At 39.1% G+C, this 24770-nt stretch overlaps 2 protein-coding genes across 3 annotated transcripts in view; one reads left to right on the top strand and one right to left on the bottom strand.

Annotated features, from left to right (window-relative positions):
• SLC25A17 (solute carrier family 25 member 17) overlaps positions 1 to 24252 on the bottom strand; it is a 41833-nt gene extending 17581 nt beyond the window's left edge. The window contains exons 1-2 of one of the 2 annotated variants that reach the window (XM_082740043.1): positions 24056 to 24252; positions 2353 to 2417 (exon numbers count right to left, since the gene is read on the bottom strand). In XM_082740043.1, coding sequence (XP_082596169.1) covers positions 2353 to 2417; positions 24056 to 24109 — 119 coding nt within the window. In that variant the 5' untranslated portion in view covers positions 24110 to 24252. Of the gene's footprint in view, positions 1 to 2352; positions 2418 to 23957 lie in introns of both variants that reach the window. The other variant, XM_082740042.1, reaches the window with a different exon arrangement.
• The window catches only part of L3MBTL2 (L3MBTL histone methyl-lysine binding protein 2), a 529035-nt gene that overhangs the window by 87312 nt on the left and 416953 nt on the right, over positions 1 to 24770 (top strand). The window lies entirely within an intron of this gene.

The raw sequence follows: 24770 nt of genomic DNA, 5'->3' as shown, positions 1-24770 counted from the left end.
GGTAGAACATGTGACTCTTGATATCAGGGTCATAAGTTTGAGCCCCACCTTGGGCATAGAACTTACTTAAAACTAAAAAAAGGATGAGAGCTCTGCTTTTCTTGGCATTCTCACTGAAAAATCACAAAACCTCAATTAACTTCACATTTCCTACCCACGCTTGGAGAACATTTTGAAAACATAAAAATGTGGAAATAGAACAATATCCTAAGAATTAAAATTGATACCTATACGGTTTGTGGGATGGTGAAAGGAAACTCCTACAGAAGGCAATCTGGCCATCGCTATCAAAATTACAAACAGGCTTACCCTTTGATCCAGCAATCTCCCTTCTGGGAATTTATCCCATAGAACTTACAGAAACAATTCTACAAAAGAGAAGAGGGGTACCTGGGTGGCTCAGTCAGTTGGGCATCCAGGTCTTGGTTTCAGCCAGTGCTGTGATCTTGGGGTGGTAGAATCAGGCCCCACATGGGGCTCCACATTCAGCATGGAGTCTGCTTGTCCCTCTCCCTCTGCTCCTCCCCTGATCACACTCTCTGTCTCTTTCTCAAATAAATAAATAAAATCTTAAAAAAAAAATCTTAAAAAAAATTTTTTTTAATTTAAAAAATTAAAAAAAAAAAGATTTTATTTATTTATTTGACAGACAGAGATCACAAGTAGGAAGAAAGGCAGGCAGTGGGGTAGGGGAACAGGCTGCCCACTGAGCAGAGAGCCCAACTTGGGGCTCGATCCCAGGACCCTGGGATCATCACCTGAGCCGAAGGCAGATGCTTTAACCCACTGAACCAACCAGGCGCCTCTAAATAAATAAAATCTTAAAAAGAGAGAGAGAGAGACAGAAGAAAAGATCCAAGAATCTACAATAGGGGAAGGGGAAACAGGTTCTGGAGCATTTACACTATGAAATCATGCTACAGCTAGAAGGACGAAGAAGCTCTCAAAGCACTGATTTGGAAAGCATCCAAAATATGCTGTTAAGTAAAAAATGTACGGCACAGAAAAATGTGACAAATATGCTTTTTTTTTTTTTGTGGAAGGACGGGAGAAATCTTCTATATTCTTATTTGCTTGTTATTCCGTAATGAAATTCTGCATGACTATTTGAAAGACTAATAAAGACATTATCTGCAGAGAAGGGAAAACGGGCAGATCAGAGTGAGATTTTCCACTATAGTGCACATCATTTTATATATTTTGAGTCATATGAAAAAACCTATCACAAAACTCTAAAACTGATTGATAATGATAGCCATGAAGGGTTTTAACATTAAATTACATTAAACTACAAACATTGAATTAGTTTATTCAAAGCTAATCTTATTCTTATCTCTTCACATAAGTTCTAGCATAGGTTTATAATTTCAAGTTGAAAAATACTAGGGAATAAGCAAGCACGAATTATAGTTGCCTAGTCCTATAACTCAAAAGAGGCAAACTAGGTCTAGGTCTATATGTCCAACTTAGCAGTGACAATGGGTGTTTGGCTCCACTGTCTCTATTCTTTGCTCTCTTTTGAGAAGATCTACCCCCAGCAAAAACTCTGTACATTGTGCCTTAAAAATGTCATATTGTGCAGGCACCAGCTGGCTTACTTGGTAGAGCATGCAACTCTTGATCTTGGGGTTGTAAATTTGAGCCCAATGTTGTATATAGAGATTACTTAAAAAAAAAAAAAAAAATCAGAGTTCCTGAGTGGCTCAGTCGGTTAAGTGTCTGCCTTGGGCTCAGGTCATGATCTAAGCTGGGATCGGCCCCATATCAGGCTCCCTGATCAGTGGGGAGTCTGCTTCTCCTTCTCTCTGTGCCCCTCCCCCTCACTGTGCCTGATCTTTCTCCTTCTATCAAATAAATGAATAAAATCTTTTTTAAAAACTCATATCGTTGGGAGCCTGGGTGGCTCAGTGGGTTAAGCCGCTGCCTTCGGCTCAGGTCATGATCTCAGGGTTCTGGGATTGAGTCCCGCATCAGGCTCTCTGCTCAGCAGGGAGCCTGCTTCCCCTCTCTCTCTGCCTGTCTCTCTGCCTACTTGTGATCTCCCTCTCTGTCAAATAAATAAATAAAATATTAAAAAAAAAACTCATATTGTTTATTAGAAATAACTGTAATGATTCAAAATTATTAATGCAAACCCACTCAGGTTTTTTCAGATAAGAGTGGCTGAGACTACGACTCATCCATGAACATCTCTCTGTTAACTGGGAAACAGCAAGGATGTAAAGTCAGTGGAAATGGACAAGGATAGATTGTTAACAAAACAGCTATCCTTATGTTAACTTAGAACTTATGAGAAAAATATGTTTGCTTCTTGACACCAAATGAAAAAACTATGATGCCTACAAAAGATACTCACCTTGAAGTCGGAGTCGAGCTGTATCCAAGGGGAAAAATACTGTCATTGCTGTCACACTTCCCTGAAAAGTTTGAAAAGCCTTTAGCAATTATGGTTCCATTAAAAACAAAAAGCCACAACTTTCAAGTGAATAAAAGTTCATTATTAACAAGGAGTCAAATCATACTTTCAGTGAACAGACATATACAATATTGGAATTATTACTGCTCAAGTTCTATAGTTTTATACTTAAACGGAAGTATTTTATTTTCTAGAAAGAATCTCTCTCTCATACTGAAAAAGAAAATGAAGAGGTTGCCTGGAGAGGACAAACTTAGGGGTTTACAACCCAGGACATAAGTAGAAGATAGCAGATAAATGGATTTTTAATCTTTTATAGGTCAGTTGCTGCTCCTATGCTCTCTCTGATAATCCTACACACCAAAATATCCAGTAATCAAACAGATACATACTTCTATTCTCTTGGCTTAATCGATATACTTACCACAAAGTAAAGGAAGTATACAAATCATATTGCTCTTTAAAATAGTTTTGTTTGCTTGTGTTTTAAGTAAAATAGGGACAATCTTGGCTCAATATTCCATCTGTTCATCCAGAGTAACACAATGACAAAAAAAATATCAGGGACAGAGGCCCAAACTAGTCTTTCCATTCAAGAAATCCTACAACAGATAGGGGTGCCTGGATGGCTCAGTCGATTAAGTGTCTGCCTTTGGTGGAGGTTATGATTCCAGGGTCCTGGGATGGAGCCTCACATTGAGGGGTTGGGGGGAGGTCCCTGTTCAGTGGGGATCCTGCTTCTCCCTCTCCCTCTGCATGCCCCCAGGTTTTTTAAGTAAATTAAATAAATAGATAAATAAATAAATAAATAAAATCTTTTCAAAATCCTATGACAGATAAAAACCACAGTTTGGGATGAAATCTTCAGGTGGGTTTATGGTCTCAACCCAGATGGAGACCCACTAGTATATATTCTCAGGCATAAGATCCAAGTTTTAGGATACTAATCTAATAATGGTTACATATAATATTTTAATAATGATAACAACTGGAAATTAGGTCAACCTTATGGATAAGAAACATTTGTCAGGTCTCTTATCTATTTAAATAGGTCAGCCTGCTTGACAGTGGAGAACACTGTACTGTCCTGTAAAGTATTCTTCAAAACTCAGATTGAATGTTACCACCCGTTGCCCATCTATGTTCGTTCCTCTGTGTTCCCACAACACTTGCTTATAGCTCCTCTACTAGATTTTAAAAATATTTACTGTCTCTTTGTAGAACATCAATCCTTAATAAAATGTTTATTCAAGTTACCTATTCAGTTATTTATGCTTTTCTTTTTTTGATGACTCCCAGCACCAATGTTCTTTCTAATAAGGACTAGATAATATCTAATGTCTCAAGAAACACTGGACCACAAAGTCTTACAGTCTACAGACCTATGCTTCCAGCATTCTTGCTCATGTCACTGGCAATTTCTAAGAAAAATGGGGACTGCGAAGCTGGAGAATGTTTATTGGGTTATGAAGGCTGTGGCTTTTTTCCCCCACAGCATGGTACTACAAATCCATGTAGGGTACTGCATAAACAGGGCATCTCTAGGCAAGAAAGCCCTGTCTGGAAACTACTTTTTCAAACAATTGGACCATTTCCGTCCCTCTTCCTTGCCAGCTTTAAAGATATACCTGAAGTTTCCCAAGTTAGAAAAACCTGCCTACGTACCTTGAAATTTTTAAGTGAAGAACATGGTATGCCAAGCTAAAAAGAACAGTTATTACTAAGAATTCAACGGTCTATTACCTCCTCAAGGACTAGCATAAAGTTCAAATCAGTAAAATTAACTAACTTTTTAAAATTTATTAGTACTGGGGGTGCCTGGGTGGCTCAGTGAGTTAAAGCCTCTGCCATCGGCTCAGGTCATAATCTCGGGGTCCTGGAATCGAGCCCTGCATCAGGCTCTCTGCTCAACAGGGAGCCTGCTTCCTCCTCTCTCTCTGCCTACCTCTCTGCCTACTTGTGATCTCTCTCTGTGTCAAATAAATTTTTTTAAAAAATCTAAAAAAAAAATTTATTAGTACTGGAAAGACTGGATCAAGATGGTGACTCAAAACTCAGCATTGCCTCCTCCCCGTTCCAATCACTAATAATGACAGAAAAGGTTTATAGGTTAAAGTATCGTGTAGGGGGACCTGGGTGGCTAAGTCGGTTAAGCATCTGACTCTTGGTTTGGGCTCAGGCCAGATCGGGTTTCACCATCCCAGGGTCCTGAGATTGAGCCCTGTCAGGATCCACATCAGGGCACAGTCTGCTTGAAATTCTTTCCCCCTCTTGCTCCCACCCTGTCCATCCTCTCCCTGTTCATATTCTTGCTCTCTAAAATAAATAAGAATCTTAAAAAACAAAAATTAAGGGTGAAATGAGAGTTTCAGTTTGCAACAATATGATGGCCTAAACAACATGCTGCAAAATACCTCGCTGAGCTCACAGGATAGTAAGGGAAATCTACTGAGGCCAGAAAAAGCAGGAACCCATAGGATTAAGCAGACTCTTTGGCTTTGGTTGTCTAAGAGTATTTTTGCCAATCTAAGTGATCAAGCAGCTTTATTATTTTTAGATTGAAGTGGAATTCACATATCCTAAATTAACCATTTAAAAGTACCATTCAGGGCACCTGGGTGGCTCAGTAGGTTAAAGCCTTTGCCTTCGGCTCAGGTCATGACCCCAGGGTCCTGGGACAGAGCCCCACATTGGGCTCTCTGCTTCGTGGGGAGCCTGCTTCCTCCTCTCTCGCTGCCTGCCTCTCTACTTGTGATCTCTGTCTGTCAAATAAATTAAAAAATCTTTAAAAAAAAAAGTATTATTCAGTGCCATTGGTATATTCACAGTGCTGTGCAACCACCAATTCTATCAAATCCCAACATATTTTCGTCACCTCAAAAGACAAGCAGGCACGTCCCACTTCCCCCTCCACTCATCCCTGACAACCACTAATCTGCTTTCTGTCTCTATGGATGTATCCATTCTCATTATTTCATATAAAAACAATCGTGCGAAGTGTGACCTCTTGTGTGTAGCTTCTTTCACTTAGCATAATGCTTTCAAGGTTTACCAACCTTGGAGCATTTATCAGTACTTCATTCCTTTTTATGGCTAATATTTGATTGTATGTATATACTGTATAGTTTATCCACTCAAAATATTATGGAATGAGACATTGTGAATGCATTAAGTACTGCTGAACCGTACACTTTAAAGTTTTGTGGGGTTTTTTTTTGTTTGTTTGCTTTGGTTTTTCAGTTAGCTTTACACCCAACACGGGACTTGAACTTACTCGGACTGAGCCAGTCAGGTGCCCCTGAACTGTATTCTTTAAAATGGTTAAGTTTACATTATGGGAATTACACAGTTAAAAAAAAAAAATTAATCCTCACAACAACCTGATGAGATTAAGTACTGGTATTTTCTTCATTTTACATATGAGGAAAAAGATACTGAGAGGTTTTGTAACTTTACTAAAGTTACTCTTTGCAAGTGGCAGAATTAGTATTTGAAAACCAGCAACTTGGCTCCAGAGACCACACACTTAACCACTGTTGTAATTAAAACCTTAAAAAAATTTTACTAATATAGTACTAAAAATTACTGAGAAAGAAAAAAAGGTACTAATATGGGACCTATTTAATGCATCAAAATTTTTTTTGTGTACTAGTCTGGAAACTCAGCATAGAGGCCAGGCATAGCATAAGGCCCAAACTTGTTAATTAATGTATGATTATATGCACCTACAAATAAACTTAATATCCATGAAAAAATTTATTCAAAATGCTAAAGATAAATTTGGAACATAGCTGTTCTGTACATTGGGAACTTGCTATATTTGTCTCCTCACCAAGCAAACACACAGATGACTGCTTTCCTTTTCATAAGCAGCTGTTACCTGAAGGAAAATATTTATTATATATGCGAGTCTTATGCCAAGCTATATAAGCACATGACTTTTTAGAATCTGAATTAAATTCCTCTTTCATAAATACTCAGTGCTTTTTTCCCTCTAGGACTGTCTGTTCACTTACATAAAATTAGAAGGCACGAAACACCAAGAAGATAACCACAATGTACAATACTGTTGTGCCAGAGAGACATAAAAATAAATCCATTATTTTGAGTCCCACAGAATTGAGTGGGAGTTCTACTGCTGACATTAATTACAATTTAAAAGAATCCATTTCCAGAGAAACAACCTTCTGGTGTCTCACCAAAAACAAACGTTTTTAGTCACAATTTTCTACCATCCCCCTCTGACATTTAACCATTAGGTCTTAGGAAATGAATTAATTGCTATACCACACTGGCACCTGGAGCTAGAAAAGTCTTCAGAAATCATCTTGTGGGGCACCTGGGTAGCTCAGTGGGTTAAGCCTCTGCCTTAGGCTCAGGTCATGATCTCAGGGTCCTGAGATCAAGCCCCGCATTGGGCTCTCAGCTTGGCGGGGACCCTGCTTCCCCCAAGTAGGCTTCCTTCTCTGCCTATTTGTAATCTCTCTCTCTCTGTCAAACAAATAAAATCTTAAAAAAAAAAAAAAACATCTTGCAGGGGACACCCTTCACCTGAGAACTAAGGAGTCTGAGCCAGGGTAGTGAAGAGGTCTGCCCAAAGCCTGAGGGGGCAGCGCAGAGTTAGAAGCCAGAGTTCTTGGACTCCTGCTAGTTCTATTGTTCACTATTCTCAACCTTTTAACGTAACTCTTCTCTTCAACATATAAAAGTGTACTTGTTTTTACTCTCCATATAATTATTACTTTTTTTTTTAAACAAGCATGTGTTAGTTTTAAAGTGGGGAAAAAGCAAATACACTTTTTAAAGACATCAGAATATAAGAGCATATAGCCTAGAATCTCAAAGTATGGTTTGGGGCTCCTTGAAAGTCCCCAAACCCTTTGCAGGGATCTGCAGGATTAAAACTATTTTCGTAAGAATACGATCACAGTTTTTGCCTTTTCCTTTCTCATTTTATCATAGCAGTGTAATGAAGTTTTCCAGAGGGTACATGATATGTGATACTGAAACTGCCTGAATGCAGAAGCAGATACAAGGATCCAGCTATCTTCTCTCTCTCTCTTTTTTAAAAACACTCTTGTCAGTTTTTTTGTTTTATTTTAAGATTTTATTTACTTGACAGACAGAGATTACAAGCAGGGAGAAAGGCAAGCAGAGAGAGGAGGAAGCAGGCTCCCTGCCGAGCAGAGAGCCTGATCCCAGGACCCTGGGATCATGACCTGAGCCGAAGGCAGAGGCTTTAACCCACTGAGCCACCCAGGCCCCCCAGCTATCTTAAGTCAAACATGAGAAAGGTTTGCAAAAATATAAAACAATGTCACTCTTCTTATTATTTTGGGGAAAATTATACTTTTTAAATAAATGTTATATATGTTAACATGTAACAGGTTTAATATTATAAACAATAAATAAAAAGCTCTTCAGAGTGTGTGATAATTTTTTTTAAAGATTTTATTTATTTGAGAGACAGAGTGAGAGACAGCATGAGAGGGAAAAGGTCAGAGAGAGAAGCAGACTCCCCATGGAGCTGGGAGCCTGATGCAGGTCTCGATCCTGGGACTCCACGATCATGACCTGAGCTGAAGGGAGTCGCCCAACCAACTAAGCCACCCAGGCACCCAGAGTCTGCGATAATTTTTAAGAGCATAAAGAAATCCTGAGACCAAAGAGTTTGAGAACTTTTGTTATAAACATGCAATTAAATATGAAAACCATACATCGTTAACAAACTATTATTGGGGTGCCTGGGTGGCTCAGTTGGTAAAGCTCCTGCTTTTGGCTCAGGTCAGGATCCCAGGGTTCTGGGATCAAGCCCCCCTGCTGGGAATCCCTGCTCAGCGGGGAGCCTGCTTTTCCTCCCTGCTCGGGCTCTATCTCTCTCAAATAAATAAAATCTTAAAAATAAACAAACAATTATTCACCACATTTGCTTCTAATATCCCTTTCAACTAGCATTATGCCACCATCATAAGCAACTGAAAACATCAACTAGCTTTGGGCCGGTCACTGTCTTCATCAGGAAATTCTTTAAAAGGCAATTAACTCTAAGAAGAACAAATGTGGCCTATAATTTACACCTCAGAACTAATAATTTATTAGAGACTTGCTTTTTAATGACAAGGATACTAAATAGTTCATAAAGAATATACAACAGGAAAAAAAAAAGAATATACAACAGGATGCTGAAAGGGGAAGTAAGTGCAAGTCTGGAAGGATGCTGAACTTTCTGGAAATTCAAAGGCTATTGTTGTCAGAATACAGAGAGCAAGATCAAGAGTGGAATTAATGTCTTGAGGGGTAAGCAGGGATCAAGTCACAGGGGTTTTTTTGCTAAGTATATTAAGGACCATTCTAGTGACTGATCAGACATATTTGGGGAGAGGAAGAAGAGGAACTTCAAGCAGGGCACCCAGGTTTCTGACTTAAAGAACCAGGGATATAGTGTAGTCATAACTGTAGGTAAACACTGCATGAAGAGAAATTCTGAGCCAGAAGATAATAATTTTGACTTTCAATTAGCTGAATTTTAAGTGCCTCCAAGACTTCTATTAGAAAATGTCCAGCAGGGGGGGTGCCAGGGTGGCTGAGTCATTAGGCGTCTGCCTTCTGCTCAAGTCATGATCCCAGGGTCTTGAGGCCTGCTTCTCCCTCTCCTGCTTCCGCTTCCCCTGCTGGTGTTCCCTCTCTCATTGTGTCTCTGTCAAATAAATAAACAAAATCTTAAAAAAAAAAAAAAATTGTCCAGCAGGTAGCCAGATACTTGTCTGAAAATACAGAGATTCTGGGATACAAATGTAGATTTGGGAGTCACTGAAATATAGAGGATTTCCTTACCTTTGAGTCAACAATAATTGTACTATGACTTCTAGATTTTAGGGGTTGGTGGGATCATTATTTTACCAAAAATATAGGATTACATATTGTTTTGTTTTCATAATCAAATTTTCACTCTCAACAAATAATTACTGAAAACATTTCAATAACTTTTTCCCATTTTATTACCTTCCTTTTCCTTTCTTTGGGCTCATTTTAATACTTTTATCTAACTTCTTGAGGTGGATGTATAGCTCATTAACTTTAAGTCTTTCTTCTTTCCCAAACTTGATTTAAAGGCTACTTATTTCTCAGTATTTTTACCTGTGTCCTTCAGGTTCTTCTCTTTACAACTCACTGGTTTTTACTGATTTATTTAATTACAGATTTTATTCATTTATTTGACAGAGAGAGATCACAAGCAGGCAGAGAGAGAAGGAGAAGCAGGCTCCTTGTCGAGCAGAGAGCCCAATGCGGGGCTTGATCCCATGACCCTGAGACCATGACCTGAGTCAAAGGCAGAGGTTTAACCTACTTAGCCACCCAGGTGCCCCACAACTCACTGGTTTTTAAGACATTCATAGTTGTACAACTATCACCACTATCTAACTCCATTTTTATTACCCCAAAAAGAAACCTCTACCCATTAGCAGCTACTTTCCATTCTTGCCTCCTCCCACATCCTGGCAACCACTAGTCAATTTTCTGTCTCTATTTGTCTATTCTGGATATTTCATATAAATGGAATCAAATAATACATGCTCTTTTGTGACTGGCTCCTTTCAAGACCCAACCACGTTGCAAAATCAGAACTCCATTCTGTATTACAGTTGAATAATATTCTGTTGTATGGACACACCGCATTTTGTTTATCCATTCATCAGTTGACGGATTTGGGTTGTTTCCACTTTTCTCCTTTATGAATAATGTTGCTATGAGTATTTGTGTACAAATTTTTGTTTGAATATATTTTTCAGTTCTCTAGGACTGGAATTTCTGGGTCATATGATAAGTGTTCAAAAATTTGAGGAACTACCAAACTTTTCTACTGTGGCTGAACAGTTTTATATTCCTACCAGCAAAATATGAAGATTCCAACTTTCCCATAAACTTGTAACACTTGGCTGTCCTTTTGACTAAGGCCACCCTGGTGGGTATAAAGTGGTATCTCACTGTGGTTTTGATTTCCATTTCCCTAGTAATTAATGCTGTTAAGCATCTTTTCATGTACTTATTGGCCTCTTGTTTATCTTCATTGGACAAATGGCTATTCAAATCCTTTGTCTATTTTTTAATAGGGTTATTTGCCTATTATTGAGTTGTAGGCAGTCTTTATATGTTCTGGATATTAGACCCTTAACAGATAAAAGATTTATAAATACATTCTCCCATTCTGTTTTCATCACTTTCTTGATGGGGTTTTTGAAGCATGAAAAGTCTTAAATTTGAATGAAATCCAATTTACTATTTTTCCTTTTTATTACTTGGTGTCATATCTAAGAAACCACTGCCTAATCTAAGGTCATGAGGATTTATGCCTATGTTTTCTTCTAAGAATTTTGTAGTTTTAGCTCTTACATGAGGTCTGTGGTTCATTTTAATTTTTGTGTATGGTCTGAAGTAGGGGTCCAACTTCATATTTTTGTCTGTGGATATCCAGTTGCTCTTGCAACATTTTTAAAAGAGACTGTTCTTTCCTCATTGATATATGTTAACATTCTTGCCAAAATTCAATTGAAAAATAAATTGAGAATATATCTGCTGGACTCCCAATTCTATCCCACTGATCTATCTATCCTTATGCTAGTACTACATTCTCCTGATTACTGTAGCTCTGCGCTAAGTTTTGAAATTGGGAAATATCAATCTGCCAACTTTGTTCTTTTTCAAGATTGTTTTGGCTAGTCTGGCTGTTCATTTTCATATGAATTTTAGGATCAGCTTATCAATTTCTGCAAAAAAAACCAAACTGGAATTTTGGTAAGGACTGCACCAAATCTGTAGATTCTTTTGGGAACTACTGTCATCTTAACAACTGTCTTCCAATCAATGAACATGGGATGTCTTTTCACTTATTCAAATTTTTAACTTTTTCAATAATAATCTGTATTTTCCAGTGTACCTAAAAGTTTATTTATTTATTTTTTAAAAGATTGTTTTTATTTATTTGAGAGAAAGAAAGTAAAAGAGAGCATGAGAAGGTAGAAGGTCAGAGGGAGAAGCAGACTCCCTGCAGAACTGGGAGCCTGATGCAGGACTAGATCCCAGAACTCCGGGATCATGACCTGAGCTGAAGGCAGTCGTTTAACAGACTGAGCCACCCAGGCACCCTACCTAAAAGTTTTGATATGCATTACCTGTGCTATCACTCAATTCTAAATATTTTCTTATTCCCACTATGATTTCTTCTCTTACCCACAGATGTTTCAGAAATGTTTAATTTACAAACATACATGTTCTTTTTTTAAAATTACCTTTTTGTTATTGATTGTTACTTAATTGCACTTGGTTTAAGAATTTATGTTGTTTCATTCTATTTAAAAACTTTTTCAAAACTTAAGTTTTGCTTTACAGCCAAGTAAGTGGTCATTTTTGATAACTTTTCCATGTTTGGCTTGAAAAGAACGTGTATTCTGTAGTTGTTTGGTACAATGTTCTGTATATGTCTATTAGGTCAAGTTTGTCAAATACATTATTCAATTCTCTATTTTCATAGCTCCACCCCACAACCTGTTCTATCAGTTACTGATAGAACAGTTCTATCAGTTATTCCATTTTGATGACTAGTATATTTCTTCTTAAATTTTTGCTTTATATATTTTGAGACTGTTATTAGATGAAAACATACTTAAAACTGTTTTATTTTCGTGACACATTGAGTCTTTTTTCTCTTTGATGCCATTACTATAAAGTCTATTTTTGTCTGATATTGATGGATCACTTTTGGTTGTTTTTCTCTGATCGGTCTTTTCTCACATTTATACTTTTGAACTTCTTGTATCCCTTTCTTTTAATTTATTTGTTAGAGACAGAGAGATAGGGAGAGCAAGCACAAGCAAGGGGAGTGGCAGGCAGAGGGAGAAGCAAGCTTCACACTGAGTAGCAAGCCCAATGGAGGGCACAATTCCAGGACCCTGGGATCATAACCTGAGCTCAAGGCAGACACTTAACTGACTGAGCCACTCAGGCATCCCATCTTATACCCTTTTCTTTTAGATGCATCTTTTATAAATAACATTCTCCCTTTTAAAAACCAATCTAGTGCATTCTCTTTTAATGCAAGCATTTGGTTCATTAACATGTATTTGGATTTAAAGCTGCCATCTTATTTTGTGCTATGTGTCATACATACTCTATGTTGGTTTTTCTGAGATTTTCTGCTTTCTTTTTTGACAAAAGGTTTTTTGTTTTGTTTTAATTAATTTCTTACTTCTGCTGTTTATTCAGTTGTTATTTCATGATAAAATTCTACAAGCTATTTAATAATGACATACATTCCTAACTTATCAGTGTTAAAAATATTCAATAGGTTTGTCCTCCTCCCAAACAACAGAAATTTAATTCCATTCACTCCCACTCACTTTCATGCAACTATTAATCTACTTTAATTCTAACTTCTTTTGCTTCTTTTTTAATGTCCACAAAACACTGGGTTATTATTTGACAGTTAAAGTTGTTTAGATCTAGGGGCGCCTGGGTGGCTCAGTGGGTTAAGCCGCTGCCTTCGGCTCGGGTCATGATCTCAGGGTCCTGGGATCGAGTCCCGCATCGGGCTCTCTGCTCAGCAGGGAGCCTGCTTCCCTCTCTCTCTCTCTGCCTGCCTCTCCATCTACTTGTGATTTCTCTCTGTCAAATAAATAAATAAAATCTTTAAAAAAAAAAAAAAGTTGTTTAGATCTAGATACATGCAATATTTACCATTTTTCTACTCTTCATCCTTTCTTCTACCTCATACTTTCCATCTAGCATCACTTGCCTTCCGTATGAAGAATATCCTTCAGGATTTCTCATGAGGATCTTGCTAGTGGCAAACTGTTTCTGATGGTCTGAAAATGACTCTATTTCATGTATGTGTTAAAGATTTTCACTGGATATAGCATCCTAGGGAGAGGTTATTTTCTCTCAGCAAAATAAACACTCCACAATTTTCTGACTACAATCACTGCAAATGAAAATTCAGTGTCAACTATCCTTTAGCTCACTAATTCCATCTTCAGTTTTGTCTAATATATTGATAAACCTGTTTGGAATTTGAATCCATCACTTGGCCTCAATTATCAATTTACAGCAATGCATTAATTATTTTAGCTTTACATTTTTATTTGATCAAAGCAGAAGATGCACATAGTTTAAAAAAGTCATGCAATATAAATGGCAAAATACAGAAGTTCCTGCCCATTCCTCTCCATTTTACCCAAACTTCCTCACACAGGCAATTATTTTAGCTTCTTTTAGCTGTTTCTTTTGAAAGTTACCTATCTCCATATAATTAAAAAATATCCCATTATCTTCTGATTCATCAATTTTAGAGATTATTTATTTTACATTATGGAGGGTGAGAATTTTGCCTTCTTGTCCTATCTTTCTAAGAGCTGTGGTTTTGTTTAAATAGGTTTTCAGTATTCCCATGACTATCATGAATCCACTTTCAAATTTCAGTTATCTTACTTTTCATTTCTAGATATTCTATTTGGTTAACTTTCAAATATGCTCAGCCAATCTTAGTTTCTTATTCCTCACATATATTTTCTAGTCTTTCTTTTATTTCCTTATACATATTAAATAGCTTTTTAAGATTGTGATTGAACATTCCAAAATTCCAAAATCTGATTACTGCTGTTATCTGCTACTGCTCTTGTTCACAGTGCCTTGTTTCTCTGTGAGTTTAGTTAGTTTGGATTGAACTTACCTTAGAATTTTATTTTTGGGCATTCTTTTGAACCTTCTAAAGATAAGTACTTCTGGAAAGTATTTCTGCCAGACACTCTGGGGTCCCACCAACCTAGAATCATTCTAAGTTAAATTATTCGCTTTAGGTTTTCAAATGATGCAAGTAGTGAGAATTCAGGCTGCAACCTAAGAGAGGGTTTGTGGCTTCAAAATCTCAGTGGTGAGGGCTCCTGGGTGGCTCAGTGGGTTAAGCCTCTGCCTTCGGCTCAGGTCATGATCTCAGGGTCCTGGGATTGAGCCCTGTATCAGGTTTTCTGCTCAGCAGGAAGCCTGCTTCCCCTCTCTCTCTCTTCGTGCCTCTCTGGCTACCTGTGATTTCTGTCAAATAAATAAACAAAATCTTAAAAAAACAAAACAAAACAAAACTCAGTGATGATTTCTCACTGTCAAGGTTGGAGATAGCTAATATGCCCGAGAAGGAGTAAGATCATTTTCCATTCATCTCTACAGAATATTCCTTTGGGATTCCAGGCTTATTGGGTGATTGTATAAGGGCAGGTTTACATTTTAAATTCTATTTCTTCACATTTCAAATCTATTACTTATAGTGTCTAACACCAACCACTCTTTTATGTTTCTTGAATATTTCACAAGTGAAAATCCAACTTAATACACTGCCTCCGAAAAATTTATAAAATTTAGTAAACTAAACAAATGAAAATAAAAAACAGACATAAAATAGCTACCATTTTACCCTGGATATGAAAATTAGGTAAATGACAAAATCAAGAAGAAAAAAAAAGCTGGAAATCTGAATTTAGATCCTTTCTACACAGGTATCTTGTTAAAAGACATGCATAAATATAGAAACAGAGTATCATGCCTTTAAGTATAATGATGTTTGGGTTAGCTTACCAACCGAGTCACCAAATTCAACCATTTCCAAAATGTTAATTTACGAATGAAGGGTGACACACAGTCAAAAAATGCAATGCCAGTTCCAAAGTCAATTTTCAGAGAGGAGTCTAGAAATGGTGGTTGAATCACACTACCACCGAAATCAGTATACAGCTTCTCCTGATGGGAGTATGTGGCATTACCAGGCTGAAAGTTATTTGAAAAAGAAAGAAAAACAACTAACATACATTTCCAAGGGTAGATCTTGAGCTAATGAAATTCCAAAGACTGAAAAGCTACTTACTGTGGCACTGATATTAAAAAATGTTATTCAGGGGGTGCCTGGGTGGCTCAGTGGGTTAAGCCGCTGCCTTCAGCTCAGGTCATGATCTCAGAGTCCTGGGATCGAGTCCCGCATCGGGCTCTCTGCTCGGCGGAGAGCCTGCTTCCCTCTCTCTCTCTGCCTGCCTCTCCATCTACTTGTGATTTCTCTCTGTCAAATAAATAAATAAAATCTTTAAAAAAAAAATGTTATTCAGGGCGTCTGGGTGGCTCAGTGGGTTAAGCTGCTGCCTTCGGCTCAGGTCATGATCTCAGGGTCCTAGGATCGAGTCCCGCATCGGGCTCTCTGCTCAGCAGGGAGCCTGCTTCCTCCTCTCTCTCTCTCTCTCTCTGCCTGCCTCTGTGCCTACTTGTGATCTCTCTCTCTGCCAAATAAATAAATAAAATCTTTAAAAAAAATAAAAAATAAATAAATAAAATAAAAAATGTTATTCATCTAATTAGAGTTAATATGAGTCTTTTCCATTGATAAAGCCATCAAGCTAACTCTCACACTTAAACACAGAGATAGAGTAGTTAAACAAATTCAGGAAGTATAGAATATCCTTTAATTCAACAAGAGAACCACCAGCAGCAGCTAAGAAAAAGGCAGTCTCCAGACAGACTGGTTTGACAGGACAGGGCTAAGCATGTTTGAGGACTGAAGGGAAGCAAACATTGGAGAAAGGTTAAAGCTATAGGCAAGAGGAGAAAATTAATGGAATAAAGTTCCAAAAGATATTTAGGGATGGGGTGAGGGGGGAGAATCAAGATCAAAGATAGCAGAGACTGGATGCATCTGTTTTTCCAGAGACCAGGAGAATATACGGTATATGGGTACAACTGCAACTGACTCTGTAATCAGAAAAAATGGAAAAGTGAGAAAGCTCATCCCAGTAGCCCCTATTTTATCTAGAGAATAAAAGGTGAGATCATTTACTACAAGTGAATGGGTAGAGTTGGCCATACAAGGTGAGAGAAAATTTCAATTTTATTGAATTTCTGAAACGGGACAAATACTATATTTACAAGAATATATCTGAAAAATAAATAAATTATGGCCTTATTACACTTTTCTAGGCACTGCACTAGGTGCTCCACAAGTGTTACCAGGAGACCCCAGTAAGTGAAGTGCTATTGTCCCCATTTTATAGCTCAGAAAACTCAGGTTCAGAAGAAAATATAAATGACTCAAGATAACATGGATAATTTTTACTCTAAAACTTTTTTGCAGCTATTAATCCATATTTATTTCAAAAATAAAGTTATAGGCTATTATATGTATGGCAAACAGTTTTCGTTATTTAACCTTTTTCTGACTCAAGCATAAAGAAGCCAAGTAGGGTTAGAAAAATAATTCCAATAAAGACTGCAAAAGAACCTTTAAGATCAGGAGAACTGGAATGAAGTGACTCCGTTAGCTGGAAAATTTATTAAGGAGATCACAAGGGATGAACAGGGAGAGCACACAGGACTTTTAGGGAAGTGAAAGTACTCCACATGATATAATCAGGCTGGTTTCATGTCCTTATACGCTGTCAAATCCATACAATGCACAGCATCAAGAGTGAATATACACTAATATATACTATGGATTTTGGGCAATTATGATAGGTCAATGCAGGTTCATCAAATACACCACTCTGGTGGGGGATGTGCATGTGTGGGGGCTAGGGGTATAAGGGAAATCTCTGTATCTTCTCTCAATTTTGCTGTGAATCTAAAACTGCTCTAAAAAATGAAGTCTTAAAAAAAGGATTACTAAGAAATCAAGATATATTTTGGATGGGAGGTAGTGAGGCAATGAAGTCTTAAAGACTAAAAGCTACATAATGATTCAATCATATTTTAACAGAAGCCTAAATGAAATAAAACAGCAGGCTAGGGTGGCGCCTGGGTGGCTCAGTGGGTTAAGCCGCTGCCTTCAGCTCGGGTCATGGTCTCAGGGTCTTGGGATCGAGCCCCGCATCGGGCTCTCTGCTCAGCAGGGAGCCTGCTTCCCTCTCTCTCTCTCTGCCTGCCTCTCTGTCTACTTGTGATCTCTCTCTGTCAAATAAATAAATAAAATCTTTAAAAAAAAAAAAAAACAGCAGGCTAGGAAGTAAAGATAATACAATACTTATTTCAATCACCATTTTTTGAGATATTTAAACCAAAGCAACATAATGCCCTCAGATGTACACCAACCTAAGTTAATTCTATGGGAATCTGAGCAACTAGATTTAAACCCTGGGTCTGGATGAATCAGCTGTGGAAAGGAAAACCGTTTCAAAGAGAACTGAACATATAAACTGTTAGAACTATAGTTTAAAATACTCCCAGTAGGGACGCTTGGGTGGCTCAGTTGGTTAAGCCACTGCCTTCAGCTCATGATCTCAGGGTTCTGGGATCAAGTCCTGCATCGGGCTCCTCATCCAGCAGGGAACCTGCCACTCTGCCTGCTTGTGCTCTCTCTATGACAAATAAATAAATAAAATCTTAAAAAAATAAAAAATAAAATATTCCCAGTAAACAACAATTAGTGTCCAAGTGCCTCTAGTTTGTTTATACACATATACACTAAATATTTAATGTCACTTCCTTTCTGATAATCTAAGGATATTCAAAGTTTGGTTTTGAAATACACAAAAGAATGGGACAAGAAGCATGGAAGAGAAGACTCCCAGGCACAGCAGAGAGAATAGAGAGTAGCAGAGAGGGGAGACCTGGATTCCGGCCCTCTGCCTATGACCAATTCACTGGTAACCTTGGAAGCCACTTAAAATCCCTGTTTTCAAGGCACCTGGGTGGCTCAGTGGGTTAAAGCCTCTGCCTTCGGCTCAGGTCATGATCCCGGGGTCCTGGAATGGAGCCCCGCAGTGGGCTCTCTGCTCAGCAGGGAGCCTGCTTCCTCCTCTCTCTCTGCTTGCTTCTCTGCCTACTTGTGATCTCTGTCAAATAAATAAATAAAATATTAAAAAAAAAATAAAATCCCTGTTTCATTTTCCTATCTCTCTGTGAGAATAAAGATACTTGTCCAAAAGCCTTAGAAGCAGCCCTGAGGTGGGTATCATTATCTTCCCCTTTTAACAGATGAAGAAACCAAGGCAAAGAGAGGTTGAGAAACATGCCCAAAGTCACAGAGATGGTAAATAACATACCTGAGTTGAAACCCAAGGTAGTCTGGTTTCAGAGCCCACACTTTTAACCACTTGTCACAATGCCTACCTATCAGAATTGTTAACGGATTTGAGAGGGGGTTAAGAAGTTGGGTAATTCTAGGGGTGCTTGGCTGGCTCAGTTAGTAGAGCTTGCTACTCTTGGTTGTGAGTTCAAGCCCCACATTTAGTGTAGAAATTCCTTAAAAAAATAAAATCTTAAAGAAAAGAAGCTGGGGTATTCTAAGTACTAAGTATTACTAAATATAACATCAAATTCACTAACTCATTCAAGTTAGGATGCACAGAAAATTAGAAAACATATTGTGCACAAAATGATTAATAGCTTCCATTTATTGAGCCCCTTCTATGTGTCAGATAGTATAGAAGCTGTTTTACTCATGTTATTTAATATTCACAAAACCCTGTGAAGTTATAGACATTTTACAAATTAGAGTCTGAGTTAACTAAATTGAATCTGAATATAGAGGGTTTTGTTTCTAATCTATCAATTAAAGAGTGACATTATGGAAATCACTTTACTAAGCATTTCCAGAGTCTTCATAAGCAGGTGTGGGAGGCCCCATTAACATTTACAATGCACTGAGTGTTTATCACAGTGAAAAGTTAGAAACAATGTATATGTCCATAAATAAATTATAGAATACTCATATGATAGAATATTTTGTATTTAAAAAAAAGTACTTTTTGAAATCTTTGTAATGACATGATATAGTAGATTTCTGATGTTTTGAGCCACATGGCATCATTTCTCTTCCTAAGGGCAGTCTGATCTTTACCTCCTCCCACTGTGTACAATTTTGGTAGGATGGTCCTACCCTCTGCTACACTAGCTGAAGAGTTCTGGAAGGCTCCTTTTGAGAGACCCTTTCACCACCCATTACAGTCAAGGCCTGGGCACATAACCCAGAGCACAGCTAACAGGGACTCTCCCATGACTTTAAATCTTGAGCAGAATACTGTAAGCGACAAAATCCACTGATTCCATTAGTGGTGCCCAACACTCTCCAGTGGAGCATGTTGGTTCTTTCCTACTTCAAGTCCTCAGCCCCCGCACTGATCCTGGGAGCTCCCAAAGAGCCTGCCAATAAACTTTCTTTTTGTTAAATTACCCAGAGGCTGTTTCTCCAGCTTGCAACCAGAGAGCCTTAACTGACACACATGGGGAAATGCTTTATATTCAGAAACAAACAGCAAAAACCCCACGATATGAAACGCTATAATACCAGTTATATAAACAAAAAAATCTATTTGTAAATGTTTACTTGTATAAAAGAAAACATAATGAGGAAGACACAACCAATTTGACAAACACTGTTTCTGATAAAATTTAACCCAAACTTCTTTGCATAGTATGAGATTCCCCAACTACATAGGCTTCTCTTCATCTCTCACCTTTTATACCAGTTTTGTCAGAACTAATTTTAAGTTCCCCACATGTGGATTTACATGAGGACCTTTGGCCATGCTTTCTGATTCTAAAAGTCTCTTTTTACCCTCCTGTTTCATTTTGGCTAGCAAACTCCTATTCTAAACATAAATTATGCAATTTAGTATATGTGCTGCCGAAGCAAGCACTAAATTATGCAATTAAAAAAATTTTTTCCAACTAACTGTAGGGAGAAAAGAAGTCCTGTGGTTAATTATTAGCATTACAATTCCAAAGTCTGTTTCAGTGTCTAAACCCCACTTAGGCAATTCTAACCAATTTCACTTTTCAAATTGCAGATTAATAAAATTTCTTTTAATTACAAATGTACATTTCTACAAATAAAATCTGCCTTTCAAAGCTAATCTAATGGGAACCCAAAATATAATATTATAAACCTAATTATATTCAAAGTTTTGAGAAATGTTTATGAATGAGGTCATTAATTCTATCATGTAATAGTTATCCATTAGAGCTATAGCATTCTCCTGATAGTACAATTCTAATTTTCATACTTGAAATTATCTGCAGTTAACGCAAGGTGTGCCAGGGAACACTCAAAATCACTATTTGTTTATTTTAATTTTTAAATGTGTGTGTGTGTGTTTAACACCACACTTGATGTGGAAATGTAGAACTTGGAAGCAAATAAGCAAACATGAAACATGTCAACTCAAAAAGGTTGTAAATCAACATCTTAAGCAATGATCCAACAATCCTTTGGGGAGAAGCAACTACTCTGGGCAGGCTTGCTTGGAGTTTATACAGAAATTACACAGCTACTGAGAGGCAAAAACAGGATTCTGACCCAGGCTGCCTGGCTCAAGTCAGGCACTCAGGCACTCAAGTACTTTTAAACACTATACTAGGGACGCCTGGGTGGCTCAGTTGGTTAAGCAGTTGCCTTCGGCTCAGGTCATGATCCCAGCGTCCTGGGATCGAGTCCCACCCACATCGGGCTCCTTACTCCGCAGGGAGCCTGCTTCTTCCTCTGACTCTGCCTTCCACTCTGTCTGTCTGTGCTCGCTCTCACTCTCTCTCTCTTACAAATAAATAAATAAAATCTTTTAAAAAATAAATAAATAAATAAATAAATAAACACTATACTAAACCAACTCTCTTTGATCATTTCAAAGCTTTGGTTGAACACTATGCTCAGGACAATACTATACCATTAAAAGAAATGCCATTTTTCTTACCAACTGTATTGACATTTTTGTGGTGAAATATTTTTCCTTTGGTAGCAACCAGAAGAAATGACCTGCATTACATGGTTTAACCTTAACACAAAGGTTGGCAAAAAAAAAAAAAGTTTGAGAATATTCTTCAGCATAACAGTTCAAAAAAAAAAACCAAAAACACAATGCAACTTCTCAGATATGTGCCAGGAACACTACTGCCCTGAGGAGAAGCAAGAGAAAAAAAAAATTCTTAAAAAGCGTATCTATTAAATAACCTAACACAGCTTATGGAAGAAAGAAAAACCATAGAAAATTCAGGGTGCATAATTTCAAACATAACTTTAACAGGAGAAAAATTGGCAACAAGGAGAGAGAAAATATAGAAATGTCTTTGTAGGTTACATGGAGATAAATCACCTCTACCCACAGTCACTCTCTATAGTAAGGCTCAGAAAACTATAGGCCAAGAGTCAAATCCAATCCACTGTCTGGTTTCATAAACAGGCTTTTACTGGAACTAAGCTCCACTCATTCATTTACATATTGTCAATGGCTACTGTCACACTATCATGGCAGTGCTTAGTAGCTGCACCAGAGACTGTACACAAAATCTAAAATATTTATCATTTACCTTCTTACAGAAAAAGTGTGCCAACGCTTTTCTTTTATAGCACTTAACACAATCTAATAGTTATTTTTTGTTTACTCAGTTATTACTCCCCCATTGGTAGGCACTCTCCATGAATAAAAAAACTTTGTTCTCCAGTATATTTCTAGCATCTAGAACACTACATGGCCCATAGAAAGCACACTGTACAGGTGCTAAATGAATGGCATTTATTGATAGAAAGAAAGGAAAACAAACACTTCCCATCTTCCCATTCTTTCTTAGTCACACTTCAAATATTCACTCCACCATCTACTAGCATGTGTCTTGTCAATTAACCATTGGATTTATTGAGAAATGAGTTACTAAATCCAATGGCTAAGTCTTCATGTGACTTTTGGGATACCACATTTCTTAGTTTTCCTCCTCCCCAACAGGTCCTTCCTTAGTCTCCTTTGCAGGGGCTATCTCACTTCTGAAATCTCTCTTAACGTTGGCATACCCACTCAGTCTTCCAGACTCTTCTCTCAGTCCACTTATCTAGTGCCATTAATACTCTTATGCATTTCAAACTCAACTAGTCCAAAACCAATCTTTCTATAACGGGCTCAGTTATAGTCTTTGTTATCTCAGTAATGTAAATGTTTCCACTTGCTCAAGCCAAAAACTCTTGGGGAGTCAACCAACCCTCAACCTTTTATATCCCATATCCGACCCACCATCAAACCCTGGTAACTCTATCTTATAAGTGTATTCCAGGTTAATGATCACTTCTAAGCACCTCCACTGCTACTATCCTAGTCCAAGGCACCATTATCTCTGGCCTGAGATGACATAAAAGCCCCCAGGCAATTTCCCTGCTTCCCCCCTTTATTGCCTTAGAGTTTACTTTCATCAGAGCAGCCAGGGTGATCATGTTTAAAATGTAAATCAGCATGCACCTGGGTGGCTCAGTTGTTGGGCATCTGCCTTGGGCTCAGGTCCTAATCCCAGGGTCCTGGGATCAAGTTTCACTTCTAGCTTCCTGCTCAGCAGGAAGCCTGCTTGTCCCTATCCAACTCCCCTGCTTGTGTTCCCACTCTCGCTCTGTCAGGTAAATAAATAAAATCTTTAAAAAAAAAAATACAGTAAAATGTGTGTCAGCAAGTTACTGGATGCTCAAAACCTTCAAAAGCTAGCTAGCTCTCATTCCTACTCAGAGTTAAAGTCTCATATAGTTCAGTCCCCTGAAGCCTTTCTGCCTCTTTAATCTCTCTACTGCAGACACATGGGATTTTATGACCATCCTAGATCACGTCAAGCAAGCTTCCATTTGAGCACCTTTTTACGGGCTGAGAGGCTGTTCTGGTTTAATTAAATGAACCAAGACTCCTGAGTCAGGCCCTTCCGAGAAGTACTGTGTCAGCTAACTCTAAAAACAAGTCTGTGGAGTATGTTGGGACACCCCTGCTTGACAGATTAGGAAAGTGAAGTTTACGGGTCACCTAACTGATGATGGAGTTGGGGATCGTCCCTGCTTAGTGTGCACAGAAGAGGAGCTCTCGGGGAAGTTTTGCTGACTAAAAGGAGAGGGCTCTGATATTCCTCTGAAGTCACAGTGATTCCAGCTGCTAAAGGTGCACCTTGACAGCTGGCGCAGGATATGAGAAAGGGCAGCCAGAGAGTTAGGAGGACATCCAGAGGAGGAAGTCACCCAAGCCAAGAGTGGCAAGTGTCAAGGAAAAAAGAGAGCCGTCAAATGGAACGGAGACATCCACAAACGGAAGACTCGCGCTCATACCTCACCATAAACCACACCTGTGGTAGACCGCAACTCTCACCTTGACATTTAAAAAAAAAAAAAAAAAAAACCGCATCTTCGATGTTGGCCAGAGATATCCTAGATACTGCCACTCCTCTGCCGCAAGAGTACGAATCCAGGCTATAGGTAAGCGCGTGACTAAGAGCCCAGCTTCACACCTATGTTCTCCTCCAGCCCCGTGAAACAAAGTCTGTACGTGTGGTGGCCTTTAAGGGAGGTGATTGGTTTTTAAATTTCAGAAGGCAAAGAAAATAGCCATTATTTTCTTCCAGGCTCTCTGTGGGTATGAGGGATCATCGCTGTCTATAGCCCAGAGATTTTTAAGAGACCAAAACAGCCAGGGGCGAAGGGGGTGCTGGCCCTCACCCCAAACTGTTCCAGCATCTTCTCGCCTATGCCTCATTCCTCCTTGTCCCACAGTCACGACTGCAGATACCAATCCACCCTCTCCCTCTCATCCCCATCCCCCAGCCACATCCCGGGACTGGCCCCACAGAAGCCCCACACCCCGCAGTGGCCCGGGCGTGAAGACCCCGCCTCACCACGGCTCCGGCCACAGCGTGGACCAGGCTCTCGTAGGACAGCACGGAGGCCATTGCTGCGGCTCCCCACACACCCAGCAACACTTTTCCCTCAGGAGCCGCAGCTAGCGTAGAGGAAAGAAGCGCCAGAGCCCAGGACGTAAGCGTCACCGGCCCCACCTTCTCAGGTCCGCCTCCTCGAGAACAACCACTTCCGGGTCGTGGGGCGCCCAGTCCCCTACGCGGAGGCTGCGGGGGCGGGAAGAGCGGAGAGGCGACCCTGGGAAAGTCCCTCGGCTCTGATTGGCCTTCGGGGCATGCGTGGGCGGGGCAGCGAAGCGCTAGCCCTGTCACGCGGAACACCGTGACCGAGAGCCGGGAGCCCTCCCCTGGGTCTGACCGGAGTACGCTCGAGTTAGGGGGCCTGGGGTTGTGCTTCAACATCGGGACTTAGGCCTAGATGGCCACCTTCCCTCCGTAAGGCAGGCTGCTAACCGGCAAGATAGGGACTCAGATCTTCCTATTTTTTCTGCAAGTTAACTCTTATTTTCTTTCAACAGTGTCTTTAAAGTCACATTTTGGGGCCCCTGGGTGGCTCAGTCCTTAAGCGTCTACCTTCAGCTCAAGTCATGATCTTAGGGTCCTGGGATCCAGCCCCCAGTCGGACTCCCTGCTCAGCGGGGAGGCTGCTTCTCCCTTATACTCTGCCCCTCCACTCTGCTTGTGCTCTCTCGCT

Source organism: Mustela nivalis (genome assembly GCF_964662115.1).
Source record: "Mustela nivalis genome assembly, chromosome: 7".
NCBI classification, from domain to species: domain Eukaryota; kingdom Metazoa; phylum Chordata; class Mammalia; order Carnivora; family Mustelidae; genus Mustela; species Mustela nivalis.
Note: the sequence above shows the minus strand (reverse complement) of the source record. Positions and strands in the feature narration are given on the sequence as shown.